Genomic DNA, 20,935 nt, shown 5'->3' on the forward strand with positions numbered 1-20,935 from the left:
TAAGAGTGAGAGGACTGGACTTGTGTTCTGGATGAGTAGCTAACTAAGTGCACAAAACTAACAACCTAATTTATTTTCTGTGTTAAATGAGCAAAAAAATTGTCAATTTTACAGGATTGTTGTGATGTGTCATAGGCTCGATATCTGCTGAAGTGCAGTATGAACTGAGCTATTATTAATACATTTAGTGCCATAGTTAGGGAGGAAATTAAAGATGTTGTCTTATGAGTCTAGAAGAAATTCTTAGAAAAGAGTTGTTTACGCTAAGGAGTGCTTTGGTAGGGTACCCTACCCCGTAGTCTTATCTTTAACTTAAGGGTCTAGAAATGTGATTTTGTTCAAGTCAAGAAGTCATTCTCCTTTTAGGAAATAAATTATAGTAACAGACAAATATTTGCAAAAAACAGAGGTATATTCAGGATTACCTCCCTTGCTCATTTTTTACTGAAAATAGGAAGTGACATCCATAAAGCAGATCCCATTTCTAGCCATGTTCAGTATTTAAAACTAGCTGGGAAGCTACATTAGGACACAATTGATACTTCACACAGGCTCTCTAAACATCTGTGGAGACAGGAGCTTATAACTCTTTAATCACCTATTTTTGAGACTCCATGTTAAAAAATATACCTCAATTTTAAGTGGTCTTTCTTCAGAGTTGGTAAAATATGAATATTTCATCCCTGTATTTCCCTGGCGTATTTAAAGTATTTCCCTGGTGTATTTAAAGGTACATTATTTCACCTACTCTAAAAGGTGGGTTATGCGAGTGGAGGTCCCGTTGACCAAAATGTTCGGAGACCTCTGTATTAGACACAGTGTGTTTCTCTACTCCAAACTCATCTGAATGTTAATATGCTAATGTGTATTATGAATATCTGAGTAGGAGTATATCCTGCAATGGTTTTCTAAATTTATTTGGAAAAGTAACTTTTTTTTTTCACCAGGTCATTAATTCTGGTATTCTATTAAGCACAGTTGGGAACGACAAGCATGCTAATAGTGAACCTTTAGGCTTTATTGCCTTGTTAAAAGATTAACATATGGAATTCCCTCAGCCACCCACTTACAGATGGCAATTTTTAGGGTACAAAACATTATTAATCCATTACTTATTATTTTCCTTAAGTTAAATGCCTGAGGCTTTTTGCAGTTGTCTCCATTTACCATCAAGAAATATGATTTGTTTATAACAGTAACCTTGGCTTTTTGATACAGTATTCTTTTATAGCAAGTCTCTCCCACAACCACTGATTTGGTTCCCAGCAGGTAACCTTCACCTCCAGTGAAAGTGGATGTTGTTTCTACGCACATTGAAATCTGCATCATGTAACTAATATTAGACTGAGCTATACCAGTTGATTTTTGCTGACAGTGATTCCAGTTGCCTGTAGAAAAATATATTTTTTTCTTAAAAATATTGAATATAAAATATATATGTGTTCCAAGTGTCCCTACTAGATTGAATAGCTATGGCCCGTTCTCCATTTCGTATGTGAACATTTTATATATATACATATATACACACACACACTCACACACACTATATATACAAACCTATATATGTGAACATTATATATATACACACACTATGTATATGCATATAAGTATATTCTCTATATCTACATACTGTATACTTTATCGCAATCCAAATTTTGTAATTTAAATATAATTAAATGTTAGGATTTTACCATTTATAAATCGAGTTACTGAATACTCTGGGGGGTTCCTTATTTGTAGTCTCATTGTATTTATTTATTTATATAAGGCTATTCAAGTACAGTAGTGAGACGGGGGAAAGAGTAGAACAAGGATTTTGATCCATAGCTGACTGTCAACAATCAGTTGAGATAACTCACTACCTTCAGACCAGCCTCACTGGATTTATTAAGTGCGTCCATTTTTACTCCATCACAGGCCACTATGATCCTATCCATTTTGTCAAATTAACATTTTTATTTTATTTTTAATATTTTATTATTTTTTTATTTTTTTATTTCATTTTATTTATTTTATTTTATTTTATTTATTTTATTTTATTTTTTATTTTATTTTATTTTTTTGAGACAGAGCCTCTCTCTGTCGCCCAGGCTGGAGTGCAGTGGCATGATCTCGGCTCACCACAAGCTCCGCCTCCCGGGTTCACGCCATTCTCCTGACTCAGCCTCCCGAGTAGCTGGGACTACAGGCGCGTGCCACCGCGCCCGGCTAATTTTTTTGTATTTTGTTTTTAGTAGAGATGGGGTTTCACCGTGTTAGCCAGAATGGTCTCAATCTCCTGACCTCGTGATCCGCCCGCCTCAGCCTCCCAAAGTGCTGGGATTACAGGCGTGAGCCATTGTGCCCGGCCAACATATTTTTATTTTCAATTTTTCATCCTGCATTTTTTTGTTAAGCAATTATATATGGTCTGTGAGGCTAGTGATATGTGGACAGTTAAAAATATGTATTTGGGTAATACTTAGAATAAGAATATGTATAAGGGAAATATGTATTTGTATTTATTCATAAATATATTACATGTATTGTATAAATGTATTATATGTATATCTATTCATAAATATGAATACATATTTCCCTGATACATATTTCCTGTATTATCAGTCGAGAAAATTTTGGAAAACAAATGAAATTTTATTTTATCATGCTTTTAAAAAATCATTTGCACATCTAAAAGAACACCAGTGCACTTAAGAGAAACGAAATACAATATTTATTATTATATTTAATACAAAAGTATATTAAAAACTTTCTTTTATAATCATGACAACTGAAGCTCCATAAATTATGAAATTTGAGCAACTATTGGCAAAGAACAAAGGTGATAAATCATATTCAGGATGGTAAAATTTATATTATTAACAGCAATCTATAAAAATGTTTCCGTACAAGTTGAATTAGAGGTCAAATTCCTAGGTCTGTCAATTTTTACCACTGTAGAGTTTATTTTCTAATAATATGCAGGAATACAGGGAGGCCAATTAAAATGAAAGTAAAATACAAGCTTACAGCAAACAACACAGTAAAACACACATATAAAGCAGGCCGTCAACTTATGTTTTGTTTGTTTTTTCTTTTATCCTTGCGGAAAAACAGCTCAGTATAAAATATTAAAAACACAGCATAAACCACATGCTTTGCTTAGATATATTAAAGAGAACCTCCTCCTCTTTAACTAGAAGTTGAAGTTAATTTTTTCTTACTGATGTGACATAGATTTAAAAATTAATAGCAAAAAGAAGTTTAAATATGGTTTTTAATTTCATTGAAACAATTTAATTTTCCATTCTCTATGTATTCCTTTTATTTTATTGAAAATATTTAATTCTTAATGTCTTAGAAATATTTGTCATACGAAACTCCAAGTTGTCTCGGAACTGCATCTTTAAGATTTTTTCTGGCCGGGCGCGGTGGCTCATGCCTGTAATCCCAGCACTTTGAGAGGTGAGACAGGCGGATCACGAGGTCAGGAGATCGAGACTATCCTAGCTAACACAGTGAAACCCCGTCTCTACTAAAAATACAAAAAAATAGCCAGGTGTGGTGGCGGGCACCTGTAGTCCCAGCTACTGGGAAGGCTGAGGCAGGAGAATGGCGTGAACCCGGGAGGCGGAGCTTGCGGTGAGCCGAGATCGCGCCACTGCACTCCAGCCTGGGCAACAGAGCGAGACTCCATCTCAAAAAAAAAAAAAAAAAAAGATTTTTTCCTCATACAAATTTAAATATATAATGAATAATATCTTTAGATATTCAAAATAATAAAAACACATGTATCTACCTTCCCTCCTATTGAATTTTTGAAATGTGTAATACTAGTAATTTGAAAGAGGATTTTTGGTTTTATCCAGAAAAGATGTCTAAAATGTATATTTGCTTCTCTTGCAGCTGGTAGAGTCCTTCAATTTTGTTTGAAAGGCATTTTTAGTGATAAATCATTCATCAGATTTTCTGTATTTTTAATCGATACATCTATTTTAAAATATTTTCTTAATTTCGTGCCAAAATGCTCAGCGCTGCAGCCATTACATTTCTCTGTTAAGCAGTATCTGAAATCTTTGGAGTAGAAAATGTTTATTTTATCTCTGATTTCTGGTAACCCAAGAGGAGTGAGTGAATTCCCATCAGATCATTGCAAAGTTCTGGCTGTGGATTTTAAATTTCAAATGTCATTTTAAATTTAAATTTAAATTTACACAGTCATTTTAAATTCAAATTTAAAATTAAACAGTCACTTTAAATTTAAATTTAAATATTCTTAAATCGTAGGTTTAAATGTCAACAGAGAATATTATTTTTCATTCAGTCTCTCATAAGAAATTCCAATAAGTATTTCTCAACAACAATTACTAAAATTCTATAAATTTTAGTAATTGTGATCTTCACAAGGGTATTAATTTAGTTTTGGAGTTTTTGTTATCTAAGTAAAGACGTAAATTCTGTTGAGTTCAACAATCCAGCATTTTACTAACCACATACTTCATATTCACTGTTGGAAGGATTATGCCAGATGAAGAAACGAACATGAAGATAAGTGAGGTTGATCATAAACTTTTAAAGAAGAGATAAAAGTGTATACGCAGTTAACTAAAATTAGCATCAGAATATGATACATTTTGTAAGAAATACTAATAGAGCATTTTCTAAATATAAAGTAGAAAACCATGTTATTTCTGACTAGGATATTAACCATAGCATTCTTTGGACAGGTAATTCTTTGGAATATGGGTAAGAGCATTAAAAGGAAATGGGAGTGAAGAATTATCTCAAGCAGCTAGAATACATGGATCAAGAAATTTTGATGGCAAAACATGGAGCTGTTCTGAAAAACAAACAAACAAAAAACTGCTGGCAGTACAGTTTAGTGGAAGTATAAGTTGAGTGATGATGAAAAAAAAGAAAATACAAATAAACCAAAACAAAAAACAAACAACACCAACAAACAGCTGAAAACAAACAGGATTGGAGGAGACCCTTAGCAAATCTAGAAATTCATTCTAAAGGAGGGGGTTGGGGCACCGTGGAAGAGTCTGTTTTATAATATTTCCCGTAAGCAAGAATATGATCATTACAGTGAATTATTTAGAAAGCACAGTAAATATTCACAATAGAGGACACAAATCTATACTCAGAGGCTAAGGTGACACTTTGGGCTTTTGAGCAAGAATAATACTAAAATAATAAAATAACAATATAAGCAGTGGTTAGGTGGCAATCTCCAAGCTGGAGATAAAGTGATCTTGAACTGTCACAGTGTCGTTGGAAATGAAAAAGAAGAAATAAAAATAAGAGACGATATTTTTTAAATGTGTTGATTAGACAATCTACTTTTTAAAATATTAATTTTCAGTAACCCACAAGTAAAGGGAATAAGTATTAAAATATACCAGGTCCAATACTAATTCACTTACATAGTGTCTCATTAAATTAATACAACATCCCTGTGAGGAATACTGTTGTTTGATGTTTATAAAATACACATTTGGGTTTAGACAGACAGCATGTCAAAGTCAACTGTTAATAAATAAAAAAGTCAAGTTTCAAACCCCAAATGTCTGATTTCATATCTCCTTCTAAAATGACACTATACTGTCTGTGAACAATAGGTAAATCACATGTGCCCTAGTCAGTTTTTGCTGCTATAACAAAATACCTGAGACTGGATAATTTAGAAAAAAAAAACTCAGAAAATATTTTCTTACAGTTTTGGAGGCTGGGAAGTCCAAGATTAAGGCAATAGCAGGTTGTGTTGTCTGATGAAGGCTGCTGTTTTCTTCCAAGTTGGCACATTGTTGCTGCATCCTCCAGAGGGAGGGAATGCTCTGGGGGAAGGCAGAAGAGCAAGAGGTCGAAACACTGCATGAAGCCTCATTTACCTCTTTTATAAGGGCATAGTTCCATTCACAAGGGAGGAGCCCTCCTGGCCTAGTCACCTCTTAAAGGCTCCACCTCTTAATACTATCACATTGGCCCTTAAGTTTCAACACCTAAATTTAAGAGGGGACACATTAGAACCATTGCAATGTGTGAGATTACAGGATGATGAACAAAAGTATTGTAACTATAATGATGATGAAATTTGATGTAGATTATACTGAAGTTCAAAGAGAATTTCTCTAAAAAAAAAACAACATGAATTTTTATAATATATAAGACAAAAACTGAAAATTTAAGTAAAATGTTAATAACAGTAAAACTATTGAGTAGTTTGACATAAATTAGGCTCTATTTTAAGCTTTCTACATCCTCATGTAATCTTTATCATAGACACATAACTTACGTTATTATTCCATTTACAGATGATAAAATTAAGACACAAAGTGATTAGTTAGGTGGTTGACACTTAACAAAGGGAAGAAGTGGTAGAACAAAGACAAGGTCTAGGTCTAGTACATTAGAATCTATTACCTTCTGGTAACAATGTCTTCCTGAACAGAAAATTAAGAAATCATTTTCTCCTTTTCAGATACTGAAGGGATCAAGAAAATCATCAGAAAACTGTAGTAACACTAAAAATAAATTTAATTTCTAATGCTCTTGCAGAGGGAAAACCAGATAATTTCATCAGCTCATAAATCACTGGACTTAATGCCTGAGTGTGAGAGTCAGGTTGATTATACATGGAGTATGTGTTATACAGCTTGATACATTTTATCATTTCATCTAGATAATATGGAAAAACTTGAAAATTCATTTTTTCATACAAGACAGGAAAAATAAAAGGAGAAACAAATAGATATGGTGAAGTGCGGTTAGATTCACAGCATGGTATTACAAGAACAGTCCTTGTCCAACATGGTGAAACCACGTCTCTACTAAAAGTACAAAAGTTATCTGGGCATGGTGGTGCGCACCTGTAGTCCCAGCTACTCAGGAGGCTGAGGTAGGAGAATCGCTTGAACCTGGGAGGTGGAGGTTGCAGTGAGCCGAGATTGCACTGCTGCCCTCCAACCTGGCGACAGAGCGAGACTCCATCTCAAAACAAACAAACAAAAACAGTCCTACATTTACAGAGGGGAATTCTGTTTTATCTAATTTAAATGAAATGTGATTGTATATCTGAAATCATATATTAAGTAGAAAATATAAGAAGGAAACACACAAAGCTCAGGACTGAAAACTGCAAAATCAAAGATGCATATAACATAAGTAATAACACACTTAACTGTGGATGCCCGGTCTGCTTATTTCCAACCATCTCATCAGAACATTTTTTAGTATTAATATTGAAATGGGAATTACAATTGTGTTAGAACTAGTTTCCATTGCTCTGAAATGGTCTCCCAGTGAAATTAGGTATTTCTGTAACAGCTCTACGGAGAGCACTTCAGAACTTTTTCTTCCAGCAGGCATTGAAGAATATATATGTACAGTCACTGTGTGAAATTTAGTCAAGAAAATTCCACTTACACAAAATAGTGTTTTAAAGCCCCATGTCATGTTATAGGTTCTAATTAATATTCTTGGCTTCCTGAATACCAGATAATTCTCTGTCTTCTTAAATCTGCCTCCACCCCTGGGGGTGTTCTGTAAGTCTTACCATGGCTGAAAATGCTCTGAACTTCAAGATCTCCAAATCCAAAATTATGCTTTCTGGTGATAAACCTTTTTTCATATTATAATTGCCGTATTTCTTAACATCCACTGACCTTCATCATTAGTTGATCACCATTTGCCCTTCTTTGACTGTGCACTATTTTGGTAACCCAACCCCGCTTCTGACTTTCCTTGTCATGATTCAATGAGAAAAATAATGGTTAGTCATTTGAAAACATCTTTTTTTTTTTTGCCACTTTAAGAATACCACATCTTTATCACTTTCTATCATTCCTGTCTAGCAAATCCTCCCTTTTGAGTTTCTCTCACTGTCAATTCTGTTTCTATTCTTAAATCAGTACAGTGCTGCAAAACCACACTTATTAGAGTCAGTAAGTGGGTGGTAACGTAATTGAATGTCTAAATCTGAGCCACTTTTTATTTTTGAAAATGTAAGAGGATACTATAAAACTGGTGTAAATCAGCCCTTTCTCAGAGAAAGTAGGATGTATTATCATCCTAACAGAAATGTATGTATTTTCTCATCTGAATAACTCTTCAAATCCACTTGAAATCATTCATTCATTTCTTCATTCATTTTGGATTGGTTCCCTGTAAGGCATTTCCAGCATCAGTTTTGACTTTTTCACTTGCCTCAAGGAACAAATTTCTTCATCTCATCCTAATTTTAATTCAACCCAAATCTCTTACTTTCTCCTTCTATGGGGCAATCCAGACCTCGTCACCTGCAAATGTCCCTCTTGCTCTGTAGTCATTATCCTTTAATCTGGCTTTTTAAAAAATTTAAAGAGTCCTTCAATTCTTAGTTAAATCCTATTCATTTTTTTCTTTCTGCAAAACTTTTCTATAACATATTTTCTATTGCTGATTTCATCATGTTATATAATTCTACCTCAATGGGTTTCTCTTTCTGAGGGGTTAGGCCCTTATATTCCCTCAACCTTCCTCTGATACTGATCACAACATCCCTGAATATATAAAAGATATTTCCCCAACCCATTGATATCATCCAAGAATTTATCCTTGGTTTTATATACATCTGTCCATGTTGGGCTTGCTTATACATAATGATAGAGTCAGGTATTTCTTGTCACGTCCTCATCCCTTTCTTTTTTGTTACGAGATGAAGTCTCACTCTGTCGCCCAGGCTGGAGTGCAGTGGCATGATCTCGGCTCACTGCAAGCTCCACCTCCCGGGTTCACGCCATTCTCCTCCCTCAGCCTCCCGAGTAACTGGGACTACAGATGCATGCCACCAAGGCCGGCTAATTTTTTGTATTTTTAGTAGAGACGGGGTTTCACCGTGTTAGCCAGGATGGTCTCAATCTCCTGACCTTGTGATCCGCTTGCCTCAGCCTCCCAATGTGCTGAGATTTTATAGGCATGAGCCACCGCGCCTGGCCCACGTCCTCATCCCTTTCTATGGAGGTGCTGGTTGAGATACATATATGTGTGTGTGTGTGTGTGTGTGTGTATACAGATATGTATATATAATTATATATGATTATGTATTGTCCTATAATTAAAATATGATTATATATCATTGATTATATATGATTATATAATCAACTGTGTATAATATATAATTATGTCTGATTATATGATTGATTATATATGATTATGATTATATATAATTGATTATATATGATTTTATATATAATATATATAACCAATTTTACAATGAAAATATAATGTTTTTAAGGTCACTGTATTTTCTTATTCATGCTTAGTTGTGAAACCTTGGATTAATCTTAAAAGCTCTTCCTTTCCGTGTCTCCACATAAAATTAGTCAACAAGTCTGTAAATTTTTCTTCTTCCATATTCCTCAAACTACTACCCAGTTATGCATTATTAGTAATACTGTATCAGTTAGCCCTAAATAGTACTTCTGCTAGATTAACTTCTTGAAGGCTGCCTCCAATCATTTCAAGCCATTGAACTATGTAAGAACCTTTATAGTGTCTTCTTCTGGAATCTGACTTAAGTACATTCTCCTTAGCTTTGTATGTATGGCTTTCCTTTCTCCGGCTCCAAAATGTACTCTCCATTGCTTTCTCTTCCAATATTCGAAGATAGAACTCTCATACATTAGTGAGATCAGATGCTATTTTCTAAATGTTGCCAGAATATTCATTTTGTTCCACCCTTCAGGGACCTTCCCTGTTGAAATTCCACATTCTTAACAACTTTATCGTAGTCAATCTCTTCCATGAGAAATGGTTTACTATCTTGGCAGGTATAAGACCTCCTTTCTTTAATTCCCAATAGCGCTCTGTTTAGTTATTTTATTCTGTCTCATAAGCATTATTTGTGTACCTGTTTTATCCTTCTCAAAAACTGCTATTTTCTAAAGGATCTGACAGACACCTACTCATGGTTTGAACACAGGAACATCGTGGTTACTAATATCAGACAGTCATTAGTTATTTGTTAAAATTATTGTACAAATGTGACTGAATATTTTAGAGTTATTTGTATAACTGTAATGTAAAAATATTACTAGATTTCTCTGCAAACAAAGTTATTTCCAACAGTCAGGTAGCAAGCATCATTATGCAAAATAAATAGTTGAACTGACTGATGCATGAAAAATGTAAAGGATTTATTCATGGGCAAATCCTAGTCCCTGGTAGAACTCAAAGAAGACACAGTCCTTTAAATCCTCTTTTCCTGTTCATTTTAAATAGAGCCCTCTATATGCATGCAAAGTGCTGCAATCATTAATTAAGTAGATTCAATCTCTCATTTTCCTTAAATCATCACTGATTTGAGCTCACTGTTTTCTCAATTTAGGCCTAAGAAAATTATGGCCAGATATTCATTCTCCAATTAACCTAAAAGTGAACTATATTTCATTGCTTGTAGGATGGTATGGGAAATCTGAGAGTCACCAAGAAGGGAATCCGACTTGAAGGTATATCTGAGTTTCTACTTCCATTGTATGTGAAAGAAATTCATTCTCGAAAGGTATGTGATACTGGCTTTGGCTTACTCTAAAAGATAATTTAGATTTTATGTTTTAGCTTGAAATAGCAGGATAGAATCCCCTCATCTCTTCAGCATGTGTTTAGTTTCCTTAAGCTAAACACCTATGTTTAGAAATCAAAATGATAAAATAATTGAAAATCTGTGGAAGTTGGTTTCAACCCGACAAATCTTAGAGAACCATTTTGAACTAACCTGCAGTGTTGCTTTTCTGCTCTATAAAATGTGCCTCTCTATTTTCACTGGAAATTAAAATATAAAGTTACAGTAAATCCAAAGGCGGCATTTGATATGTCTTGAATAATTTTTTCAAAAAGGCACGGATTTGAATTAATTATTTTAATTCGACATACTATATATCTCATCAGCTTTAATAGTCATGCATTTTCTAAAAGAGGTGACAAAGAATTTTAATGTAGAAACTAAATTTATTTCTGGAGGTACATTATATAAAACAAGCGAGAATATCCTTCAAATATGTGTGTGTTCACATGTGCTACCTGTGTTTTATATCTTAGAAGCATGCTAAAAATTAAGATTGTAGCTTAGATTTTCTTCATTTTGGCTTATGTACATTACCTCTCAGAAGGTAGTAAATATTCCTGGATATATCAAAAACTTACTAGAATTTTTCATATCTATTACATTTCCCCTGAGGTATATGTGTATTTGTGGAAATAAGTTTATTAAGATAGAAATAATGGAAATTGTGTTATACAAAACTTGGAAAAATGTTATACTTATTTCATAAATGTGAAAGTCTCTTTTAGTCTAAAATAATGTTTTAATATTTTAATCAATGTAGAAGATTAGCAGATGGGTTGCATAGTGGGCCATAATTTAAATAATTTGTATTAAAGTTATTTTTCCTTAAGGATCAACATGAAAAGAGAACAAAGGATGGCTTTTCATAAAACATTTAATTAGGATAACTATATTAACTTTAAATTTCTTTTTGAAAATGTGCAAACTGATACAGCTTCTAATATACTATATTGACTCTACTCTGATACTAGAGATTTTATTTTGATACTACTTTACTTTCTGGATATCGTTCAGACAAGTAACACAGTAGACAGATGTATTAATACTTGACCTTACACAATTAGACTTTTAAAAAGTATTAAATTTAAAATAAAAATTTAGTTCTTTTGCTTTATTTTGTTTTTATGAAAAGGAAAAACAAAAAGCATGGTTACACGTATTGGAGTCTTACTTTCATTGAAAGTCACCGTCTTTGACAGTTATTTACTGAGTTCTTTTGTTTGGCACTATTAAATAATTCCGTATTTGAAGGAATTAAAACTTATACCTGAAAATCAAGAAACTGCTTAACATAGGAAGCAAGTGACAGTAAGCATAGGCCAAAACTTCTCTGAAAATGCCTCCTATTGATAAGTCCAGGGACAGCAGAAATGATTTATCCCTAAAGTCATTTAGGTTCATTTGTTGTGGCTACCTGGGAACGAAATTTAAGTGATTGTGAAACCTTCTACCAGCAGGCAGGTTGTAGAATTTACCTTCTCAGCCAGGACATTTCTGAGGGCATAACAACAGGTGTCAAATTAGGATTCTCTTGAGAAACAGGAATGTGCGTGGATTCCACCAATGGACCATAGAGGATAGGGTCCACTAACATTATAGCATTAATGTGTGAGGCGGAGGCACTTGAGCTTCCTAATTTCTGTCCCTGGGAAAGCTAACTCCATGTTCACAAGCATTTCCAAAACCTACTGTATTGACTGAAGAATATATGCTCCCCTTCACATCGCAGCCCTCATGCTGGTCCTTCCTGTGTCTTCCTTCATTATTGTTTGTCTCCGTGTAGCTAGGAAGCATGGGAAAGGCAGGCACATTGGTAGCCAGGCAGGAAATCTGGTGCAAGAACAGAAATAGGAGTGGACTCATACACTTCTTGGAAAATTCTCTGCACATATGCTTCAAAAATTAATATGTAAGAAATCTCCAGACTGCTTTCCACAGTGGCTGAACTACTCTGTGAACCTAAAAGTTGGATAAATATTTAAAATAAAGAGAAAAATATATTTTATAAGCACCTCTCACAGTATGATTCACTTGTCCATGAATGTCATAAAGCCTATTTAGTTCTATAAAAGCCAGCCACAATTTCTCTTAGCCTTAGTTTGTTCATTATTAAGCGAGTTTGGTAGAAACTTATCAAAGTGCTTAACTCTTAGGTTAAGGAAGAACACAAACATTTCAATAACGAAAGTAGAAGTGAGATTTTTAATTTTAAAAATTGTGTTATACACTTCAATCTTTTCTCGCATTTTCATGTAGTCAACAATTTTATGATAAAATTCCGAAGTTCCTGTAGTTCTAAGGTAAGAATCTATTAGAAAATCTAAAAGGCACTTTGGAAGATTCAGTGAAGCTGAGAGAAAAAAAAAACTGCTGGGTACAATAATTTTGATTTCTGTATGTGGTTGTGTATGTTTAACCTCCATTAATGACATGCTGTTGCTGTCTTTAAATTTAGCCAGTATTTCAGTCTGACATACAGGATTTTCTCATTTAAAGTTACTTTGTGGTTGTAGAGGCATTTCGTCCTACACATGGAAAGATAATAAAGAGATTTCTATTGCACAGAAAATGCAGTCACCCGTAAATACACATCTAGTCACCTAACCTGATCAACTATGGTCTGCACCAACTTTACACGCTCTTCTCACCCTCTCTCCATCGCTAAATATCTACAGACTTTTAAAGTTCTATGATTAGCCTCAGCAATTCACACCCTTCTTCATGCTTTTCAAAAGTTAACCCAAGTAGTCTAGCAAAAAAAGTAAACAGAAAAACATATCATAATGTATCCAGGAAATATCTTAGAATTCAATGTATTTTTCAAAATTAACATTATTCTCAGGGAAGATTACTCATAGAACATTTGTGAAGTTAAATATATAATACTATTCAGACAAGAACAATACAAAGGATGTGTAATTTGGGCTAGTTTATATAAGTGGTAATGATGATAACATTCTGCATCTGTTTTCAAGGCACTTGGTGCAATTTTAGGCCAAAACATTTAAAATATCAGGAATTTAGGACACCTAATCTTCAGACTTTTTAAAAAACTTAATTGGAATATGTTTCCCAAGGTTACACAAGTCCAAGGTAGACGTGTTGTCAAATTACATACATTTAACTACTTCTAACCAGCAAAATTTGCATCGTGTAGTTCTTCAGAACCTCTTATCTGAGACGAACTAAACAGCCCTCTTCGTTTGTTTGTTTCCTGTTCAAGGACTCTTAGTTGAGGTGGTATCTCACCACTGCCACTGATCCCAGCTTCCTACATGACAGACTGGTAGTAGTGACAGAGGAACTACTACCAGATAATTCAAATTCCAGTAACTCCACAGTTAAGCAAATAAATCTTGAGTTCTCAGGATGCCCATGTTAGCAGAGGTGTGAATAAGGCTCTGCTTTTCCCGTCATGTCCATTTCAGTGTGGTGTTAACCCAGTTCTTGGATCCACCAGTTTTGCACCTCGTATGTTCAATTATTCTTTATAGAATTCAGACACAAAGCTGTATACATATGTAACAAACTTGCACGTTGTGCACATGTACCCTAGAACTTAAAGTATAATAATAATAATAATAATAATAATAATAATAATAATAATAAAAAGAATTCAGACACAAAGCCATGGGGCCAGGTGAGCACAGCAAATGTCTTTCCTGATTACATGACATGCTAATCTCATTACCTCTTTCATTCAGGTATCATGGCAAATCTCCTCTATTTAGGTTTCTTTCTTTCATACAAGCTAATTCATATACCTAGGTATCTGAAGGCTTTCATAATCATTTTATTATCATGGTTATCATTATCATATTTAGATTTTTAATGCAGATAAAGTTTATGCTTTTACATTAATCAGTAATCACTTTAGTCAAGTTTTAAAAATCACTGACCACTCCAAAGTCTTTACACTCAGAAAAACAAATACTGTTAACATTTCATGAACATATCACAGTTATATAATTATATATTTGCACAAATAAATGAATAAAATATATAGATAGGTGAACTGTAATTAATATATGTAATTTAATAGAAAAAATAAAAAAAAACTTAGAAAATGGCTGAACTTAAATATTTCTTTACCGCAAGAACTTTTTAAAATTAAACTTGTATTTATGGTTAAGAATAAAAGATTATAAATACCATTAAGAAGCTGAATGCATTAGCTCCGTGTTTTAATTTCAGACAGCTTTTGTTAACTCCCTGCAGTGTCATTGGAGATGATTAGCTGCTCTCCAGTTTGTCCTCACTTCTCTTCATTTCCAGTGTGTTGATAATGATATTACTTTAACTTTGTCAGAATTCGTAGTATTTACATTCAGTTCTGCAACTTTAACTGTCTCAGGTCTTTGGTCTTCATCCTACATATAAATGGCTGCAGTTACACATCATCTCTGGTCTTCTTTATATTATGGATTTTCCATTTCTCAGTTCTTTAGTCAAATCATTCCTTCTTTCCTTGTATTCTTAATCAGTTTTGTTTGCTAGTTTTGATTTGTTTTATTTACCTGCGTGGGGGATTTTCCTGGAAAAGCCAGAAAATTTGCTAGACATATTCTGAAAGAACTGTAACAGTGCTAGTTGGTTTTTTAATCCTTGAAATATTTCATGCTTCGGGTGTCTGACTGTTGCCTTTATTCTTTTCTGGGAATGTTATTAATGGTTCATGCCTTCCTTGCCTCAGATGTGTGAACACACTTCTCTATTAAGTCCAAGCACTGAGTATTGCCGTAAGAAATCCGAGGGCACCCTGGTATTTTTCGCCTTTCGATGACATGAATGTTCTGCTTGGATGCCTGCTATATTTTTGCCTTTTCACTTTTTTCATTTCAGAGAAATTTTACCTATTTTGTCACTTAATAGCTTTTCAGTTTTATTTGTTGGTTTCTTCTACTTCAGAGAAAGCAATAATTTTTATGTTACGTCATCTTTTTTCCCCACAGCTATCATAATTTCATTAATAATTTTTAACTCTTTGTATTTTTCCTCTAAATAGAAGTAACTGTCATCTAGTTTTTCTACGATTCCATTCATTTATTTTTTTTTTCAAATAAATTTTTCCCTCATGCTGTCTAATTCATATATTTTTTTGTATAATAGTGAATCTCAGAATTTTCCTTTGGTCTACAATCTTCTTTTTATCTTATAACGATGTTTTACTGCCTATGAGTTTGGTTTTATTAAAATTATATAATGTTTACGTTGTAATGATTGAAGCACTTACTTAATTTGGTTATTCCTGATGAGTTACTGTCTAGCTCTTTTGTTTGTTTTGCTAGAGAGATTGTGGTTGGAAAGGGAAAGCCAGACTGTGACTGTTCTGTCTCTTCTGAGGTTTTGAGGTGTTTCTAAATGATTTGTGCCAACCAGACATAGATTTTAATTCCATGGTTCTTAGCTGCACTTCCTCTCCTGTAGAATACTTCCAATGGTGTACACAGTGCCCAATACTTAGGAGCTTTTCCCGGCACTCTCTACGTACTATCTGCTTTTCCTCTACCCAGATTAGTTTATTTGGGCTTGACTTTCATGAATATGTTTCTGGAGATATGGGTTAGGTTAGGGTAGGGATTCATGGTCTATGGTGCCATGAAATAATCTTTTTTTTAACTTCTGCTTTTTCTGTTTTATATCATAAACTTGTATTATGAAATTGTTGGTTGTTCAAAAAAATTTAAAGAAGTAATTGTTAAAGAGTGAGGGAGATTTGTAAAAACTTTTCTGGAGTTTGATGTATAGTATTAGGTAGGATCCTTTCTTCCTCTATCTCTTCCTTTTCTTGCCCTTCTCCCTCTTCCTCCTGTTCCTCTCCTTTTCTCTTCCCCTCTTTCCCACCTTTCCTCCTCCTTCTTTCTTTCTTTCTTTATTTTGAAAAACCAATAGTCCCCCATACCATAATTGGAATAGTCATATTTTTTATTACCGAATTGAAATACAACCTTTCTTATACACTGCATTCTCAAGCATACACAGATTTATTTCCAGTAACTCTATGCTGTTCTACTGATATACTTGCACGAAACCCAAAGTCTAGCTGTAAGAAGTTTTTTTCTAATTGGTAGAGTGATTCCTTTGTTTTTGCTATTTTTGAAAGGCTTTTGCCTGTTGTGCATTTTGTCTTCAAAATAAACTTAATAATCCATTGCCAAGTTTCATAAAAATTTCTGTTGGGAAGTTAATTATGGTTACATTTAAGTTTTGGAGAATGACATCTTTGCGTTAGGGTGGTGCAAAAGCAATTGCAGTTTTTGCCATGACTTTTATGGCAAAAGTCACAGTTACTTTTGCACTAACCTGATAGTATTGAGTCTGCCTACCTAGGAGCATGGCTCTTCTCTCATTTGTTTCTAAACCTCTTCTGTGTTGTTCAGAAATATTTCTTAACAGTCTTCTCCTTATAAGCATTGCATATTTTCTGTTAGTCATTTAATGTTTTTATTGCCTAAGTTTATAGATTTTCAATTCAGTTTTGTCATAGACCCCTGTGCTTGTGTGGAAAAGCTATTATTTGGGGTGTGGGGGTGTTGTGTATATAATCTGGCAATTTTCTTGAAATTTTATTATTTCTGTGGCTCATCTGACAGATAATGATTTTTAATAATAGCTAACATTCGGCATACACTACAGCTCTGGAATCCAATAACTGGTTTCAAACCTTGGCACTTGTAACTTTAGTTAACCCCTCTTTGCCTTAGTTTTATCATCTGCAAGATGAAGTTCATAGTAGCGCCTAATATTTTAATGACTACACTGTTATAGTTTTTAGATGAGATGAAAGCAGTATAACCCTACCACAATGGCCAACTCAAGGAATATTATTTTTAATTATTTTTATTCCCAGCCAAACATTACACTAAATGTTTTACATGTGTTAGCTCATTTAATCCTCACTATGTAATGGGCATTATGGTCAAGGAGAGTATGATTTGAAAGTAGAGTCAAAGGATTTGATGACAGATTTGCATATGGGATGTTAAGAGGAAGATAAAATGTAACAAGATATCAAGATTTTTTGGCCTGAGCAATTGCCACTAATCACTGCAAAGAGGAATTGGGAGTGTAGGGGTGGGGTAGGTTAGGAGCACAGTTGCGGAACTATTAATTTTGCCTATTAGATGAGCACGCTGGTGGACATATGAGTCTAGGTTTCATATTGGAAGCACAGGGCATGTGTGTTTGTGTGTGTGTGTGTGTGTGTGTGTGTGTGTGTGTGTGTGTGTGTGTATAATAAATGAGATTGGACAGGAATACCAAGGAAGTAAGAATAGATGGGAAATATGTCCATGGAATGAATCATTGGCACTCTAATATTGAAGAGTTTGAGAAGAAATGAAAGAGCCAATCACACTCTAAGAGGGAAAGGCCAGTGAGATAGGTCAAAAAACCAAAAGAATATGATATCCTGGAAGCAGAGAAAAGAAAGACGAAAGTGTGTCCAGGTTGAAAGAGTGAAAAACAGCCTCTGAAAGGTCAAGTAACATGGAGACTACAAATCCTTCCTTCTACTATTAACTTGATTATACTTTAGTCAAGCATAAATATTATCATATAAATTACAGTTTAGTCAGGCATATTATGTTTTTTCATATATTTGTAGATACCAAGATGATTTTTCATCACTTTTCTTATTTAATGTATCAAGTAAATGACATGAAAGGATATACAGATGGTGATGTATCCTTTTTTTATTGGGATGAAATTTCCTTGTTCATGAGGTAGCAATCTTAAACTGTTGAATTAAGTTTACTAATATTTTACTGTGAATTATTGCATATACCCAGTTTTAGTTTTTTTCTCCACATAGTTTCTTTATTTTTCTCACTTTTCCCTTAATATTTCATTAAATCCATTCATTGAGAGACTTCAATTTTGGTCGTATATATTACATCAGTTTTAATAACATAGGATTACTTGTTCTTAAAGGTATGATTTAATTCCACCTTGAAATTGCCTAGTCATGGAGACTCTTCTGAGGTAAAATACTTGACTAATTTTCTAATTTTTATATGAAAATTGTTCTCTAATATTCTAAATCAACAGAACTCACTTTTATTACATTTTATTTTCATACAAAATTTTCCCTTTACACAGACATATCATTTAATACCTAATAGTTGCCTTTTTGTGTTTCTCCTTTTTTATTTAAACATTCTGAAGTCACTTGTCTTCCTACTACATAATTTTTTACTTTGAACCACTTTTAGTTTTAATTAAATATTTAATATTTTTAAATTCCTTTTTCTACTTTTCTTTTTCATGTTAACTTATTGTCATTTTTCTGATTTATTGAATTGAATGGTTGAGTATTCTGTTTTCAATATTTTCTGTTTCAAGTAAATCTATCTTAGGCCATGCAGTGCATATCAACTGTTCAGGCCACATCTCATGTGTCTAATAATATACTCTGACTTTTTTTATTTATAAGTAAGTTCTAATATATGCTTTGATTTTCTTCTTATTCAGAAGTAGTTCTAAAAGGGAGTTACTATTAAATTGTGCATGGGTTAACTTTACTTTGACTGTTTGTTTTCCTTATCCCCTTGCATCATACAAACCTTCCATTTCCTTCATAATATTTACAGTTTCAAATTTTTAGTTTGCTATTTGACTATAGTGCTGAACTAGAAATAACCCAGGGTCCATGTCTGTTTTGGTTACCAAATTATTACCCAGCCGCTAACATATAGCAAGGCAATAAAAAACAAATATTTGCTGTTGTTAATGATTTCTATATAACATTATTTGTTAAGCTTCAATTGGATTTGAATTTGATTTCACAACAACCCTGTCAGGTGGACCATGTAGGTCACTTTATTCCCATGTTGCAGATGAGTCACTGGAGACTTAGGAAATATAAGTGATACGTCCAAAGTTTCAGGACTCCAAGGTGAGCCAGAATTCAAACCTCAAGTCACTTCTTCCTCTATACACCTCATTTGCATAAAAGTAGATTCTGCATTGTGTGCCTGTAAACAGACTATTTTAATTAATCCATAGCAAATATTGACACTATTTCTGACAGCATTAGACATAATGGGACTTGAATGTTTGCAATTTTGATGAACTTAGCCTTTTTCTGTTCCATTTTGCAAACGCTTGCAAATAATTCATCTAAACCTCATTCTAGGGATTGCATGCATCCTGCTGGTTAAGAGACACCCAGTGGTGAACATAGAAAAGGTAGCACTCATTTGCGTAATAAAATGCTTTTTAATATTTTTAGAGCCAGACATCTTTAATTGGGTCTACTAAAAGCTGAGGAAAATATGTAAATTCAAACATAAGTAAATTAAATCTTTATGCAAATTTATGTGGCTCAGTTAATGCCCTTGAACCAAACCATGTACCCACTAATGTAAACACGGAAACCATTCATGTACCTACTGATTGTTGTTCAAATTCTTTTTAACGTTATACTTTGAAATTTACAAAGCATTTTTATTCTTATTACTTTACTTAATCCCTAAGGCTAGACATGAAAAGATATTGTCTTGCATATGGCAACTTGCTTGCCTCAAATCATGCAACCTAAAAGTCAATACCGTGACTGAAACAAGATCTTTCAATGCTGATTCATTGCTTTTTAGCAATTCACACTCTACAAATATCTTTTTTACATATTCTTCAGAAAAAAAAACTGTATTTTGATTTATATCGGTTGAACTCCAACCTTAGAAGAAAGTATGGGATAGTTTCAGCACTTTGGACCAGGTTAGGAGTGGGGAAAAAAAAAATAATATGGTAGAAGACCCTCATTAAAACTGGGAGACAGTTTGAAGTTGCTAAATAATATGTGCAGGCAAACTTGGTTGCAGGGGTGGGATATTCTTTGGACTTAAAAATAAACAAAAAAGCATGTTAGGGCAGCTTTAAAAGGAGTTCTTACTGTGTATTTTTTTCTAGAGATTACACCATTGTATGTCACTGGTGAGGTCTCTCAGACACTACTGAAGCCTTATACAAAAAAGGAAGATTCCTTCATCACCTCAAATTTAATTGCCTTTATAAACAAATACTTTAAGAATTACCTGTGGTTTTTCATCTTTCTCTCCACCAACACGCACACACACACACACCCCCACACAAAGAGAGAGAGAGAGAGAGAGAGAAAGAGAGAGAGAGACGATGTAACCCTATACTTTTGTCTTTCCCCAAGAAAGATGAGAGATGGTGACATAGCAGATGTAGAACAAAAGGGAAGCACATATCAGCTCAGATTGCTGTTCTATAAAGTACCAGATGTGTGTGAATAACAACCTACTGCAGAGAATCTCTAACAGGGAAATACTAAGAAAAGGGTAACAATGAGATGCTGGTCAATATTACATATCTTTAAATTCC

General features: G+C 33.7%; 1 protein-coding gene and 1 non-coding gene across 5 annotated transcripts in view; one reads left to right on the top strand and one right to left on the bottom strand.

The window, feature by feature from the left end:
- SGCZ (sarcoglycan zeta) overlaps positions 1–20,935 on the top strand; it is a 1,114,856-nt gene that overhangs the window by 905,555 nt on the left and 188,366 nt on the right. For 3 of the 4 annotated variants that reach the window (XM_030812348.1, XM_030812349.1, XM_003256695.2), the window contains exon 3: positions 10,421–10,522. The exons of the other annotated variant lie outside the window; for it this stretch is intronic. In XM_030812348.1, coding sequence (XP_030668208.1) covers positions 10,421–10,522 — 102 coding nt within the window. The remainder of the gene's footprint in view (positions 1–10,420; positions 10,523–20,935) is intronic. 4 annotated transcript variants of the gene reach the window in all.
- Positions 15,110–15,171, bottom strand: LOC115834929. Its single transcript, XR_004029916.1, has one exon. It is a non-coding gene; the product is annotated as a U7 small nuclear RNA (small nuclear RNA).

Source organism: Nomascus leucogenys, chromosome 4 (genome assembly GCF_006542625.1).
Source record: "Nomascus leucogenys isolate Asia chromosome 4, Asia_NLE_v1, whole genome shotgun sequence".
NCBI lineage: Eukaryota > Metazoa > Chordata > Mammalia > Primates > Hylobatidae > Nomascus > Nomascus leucogenys.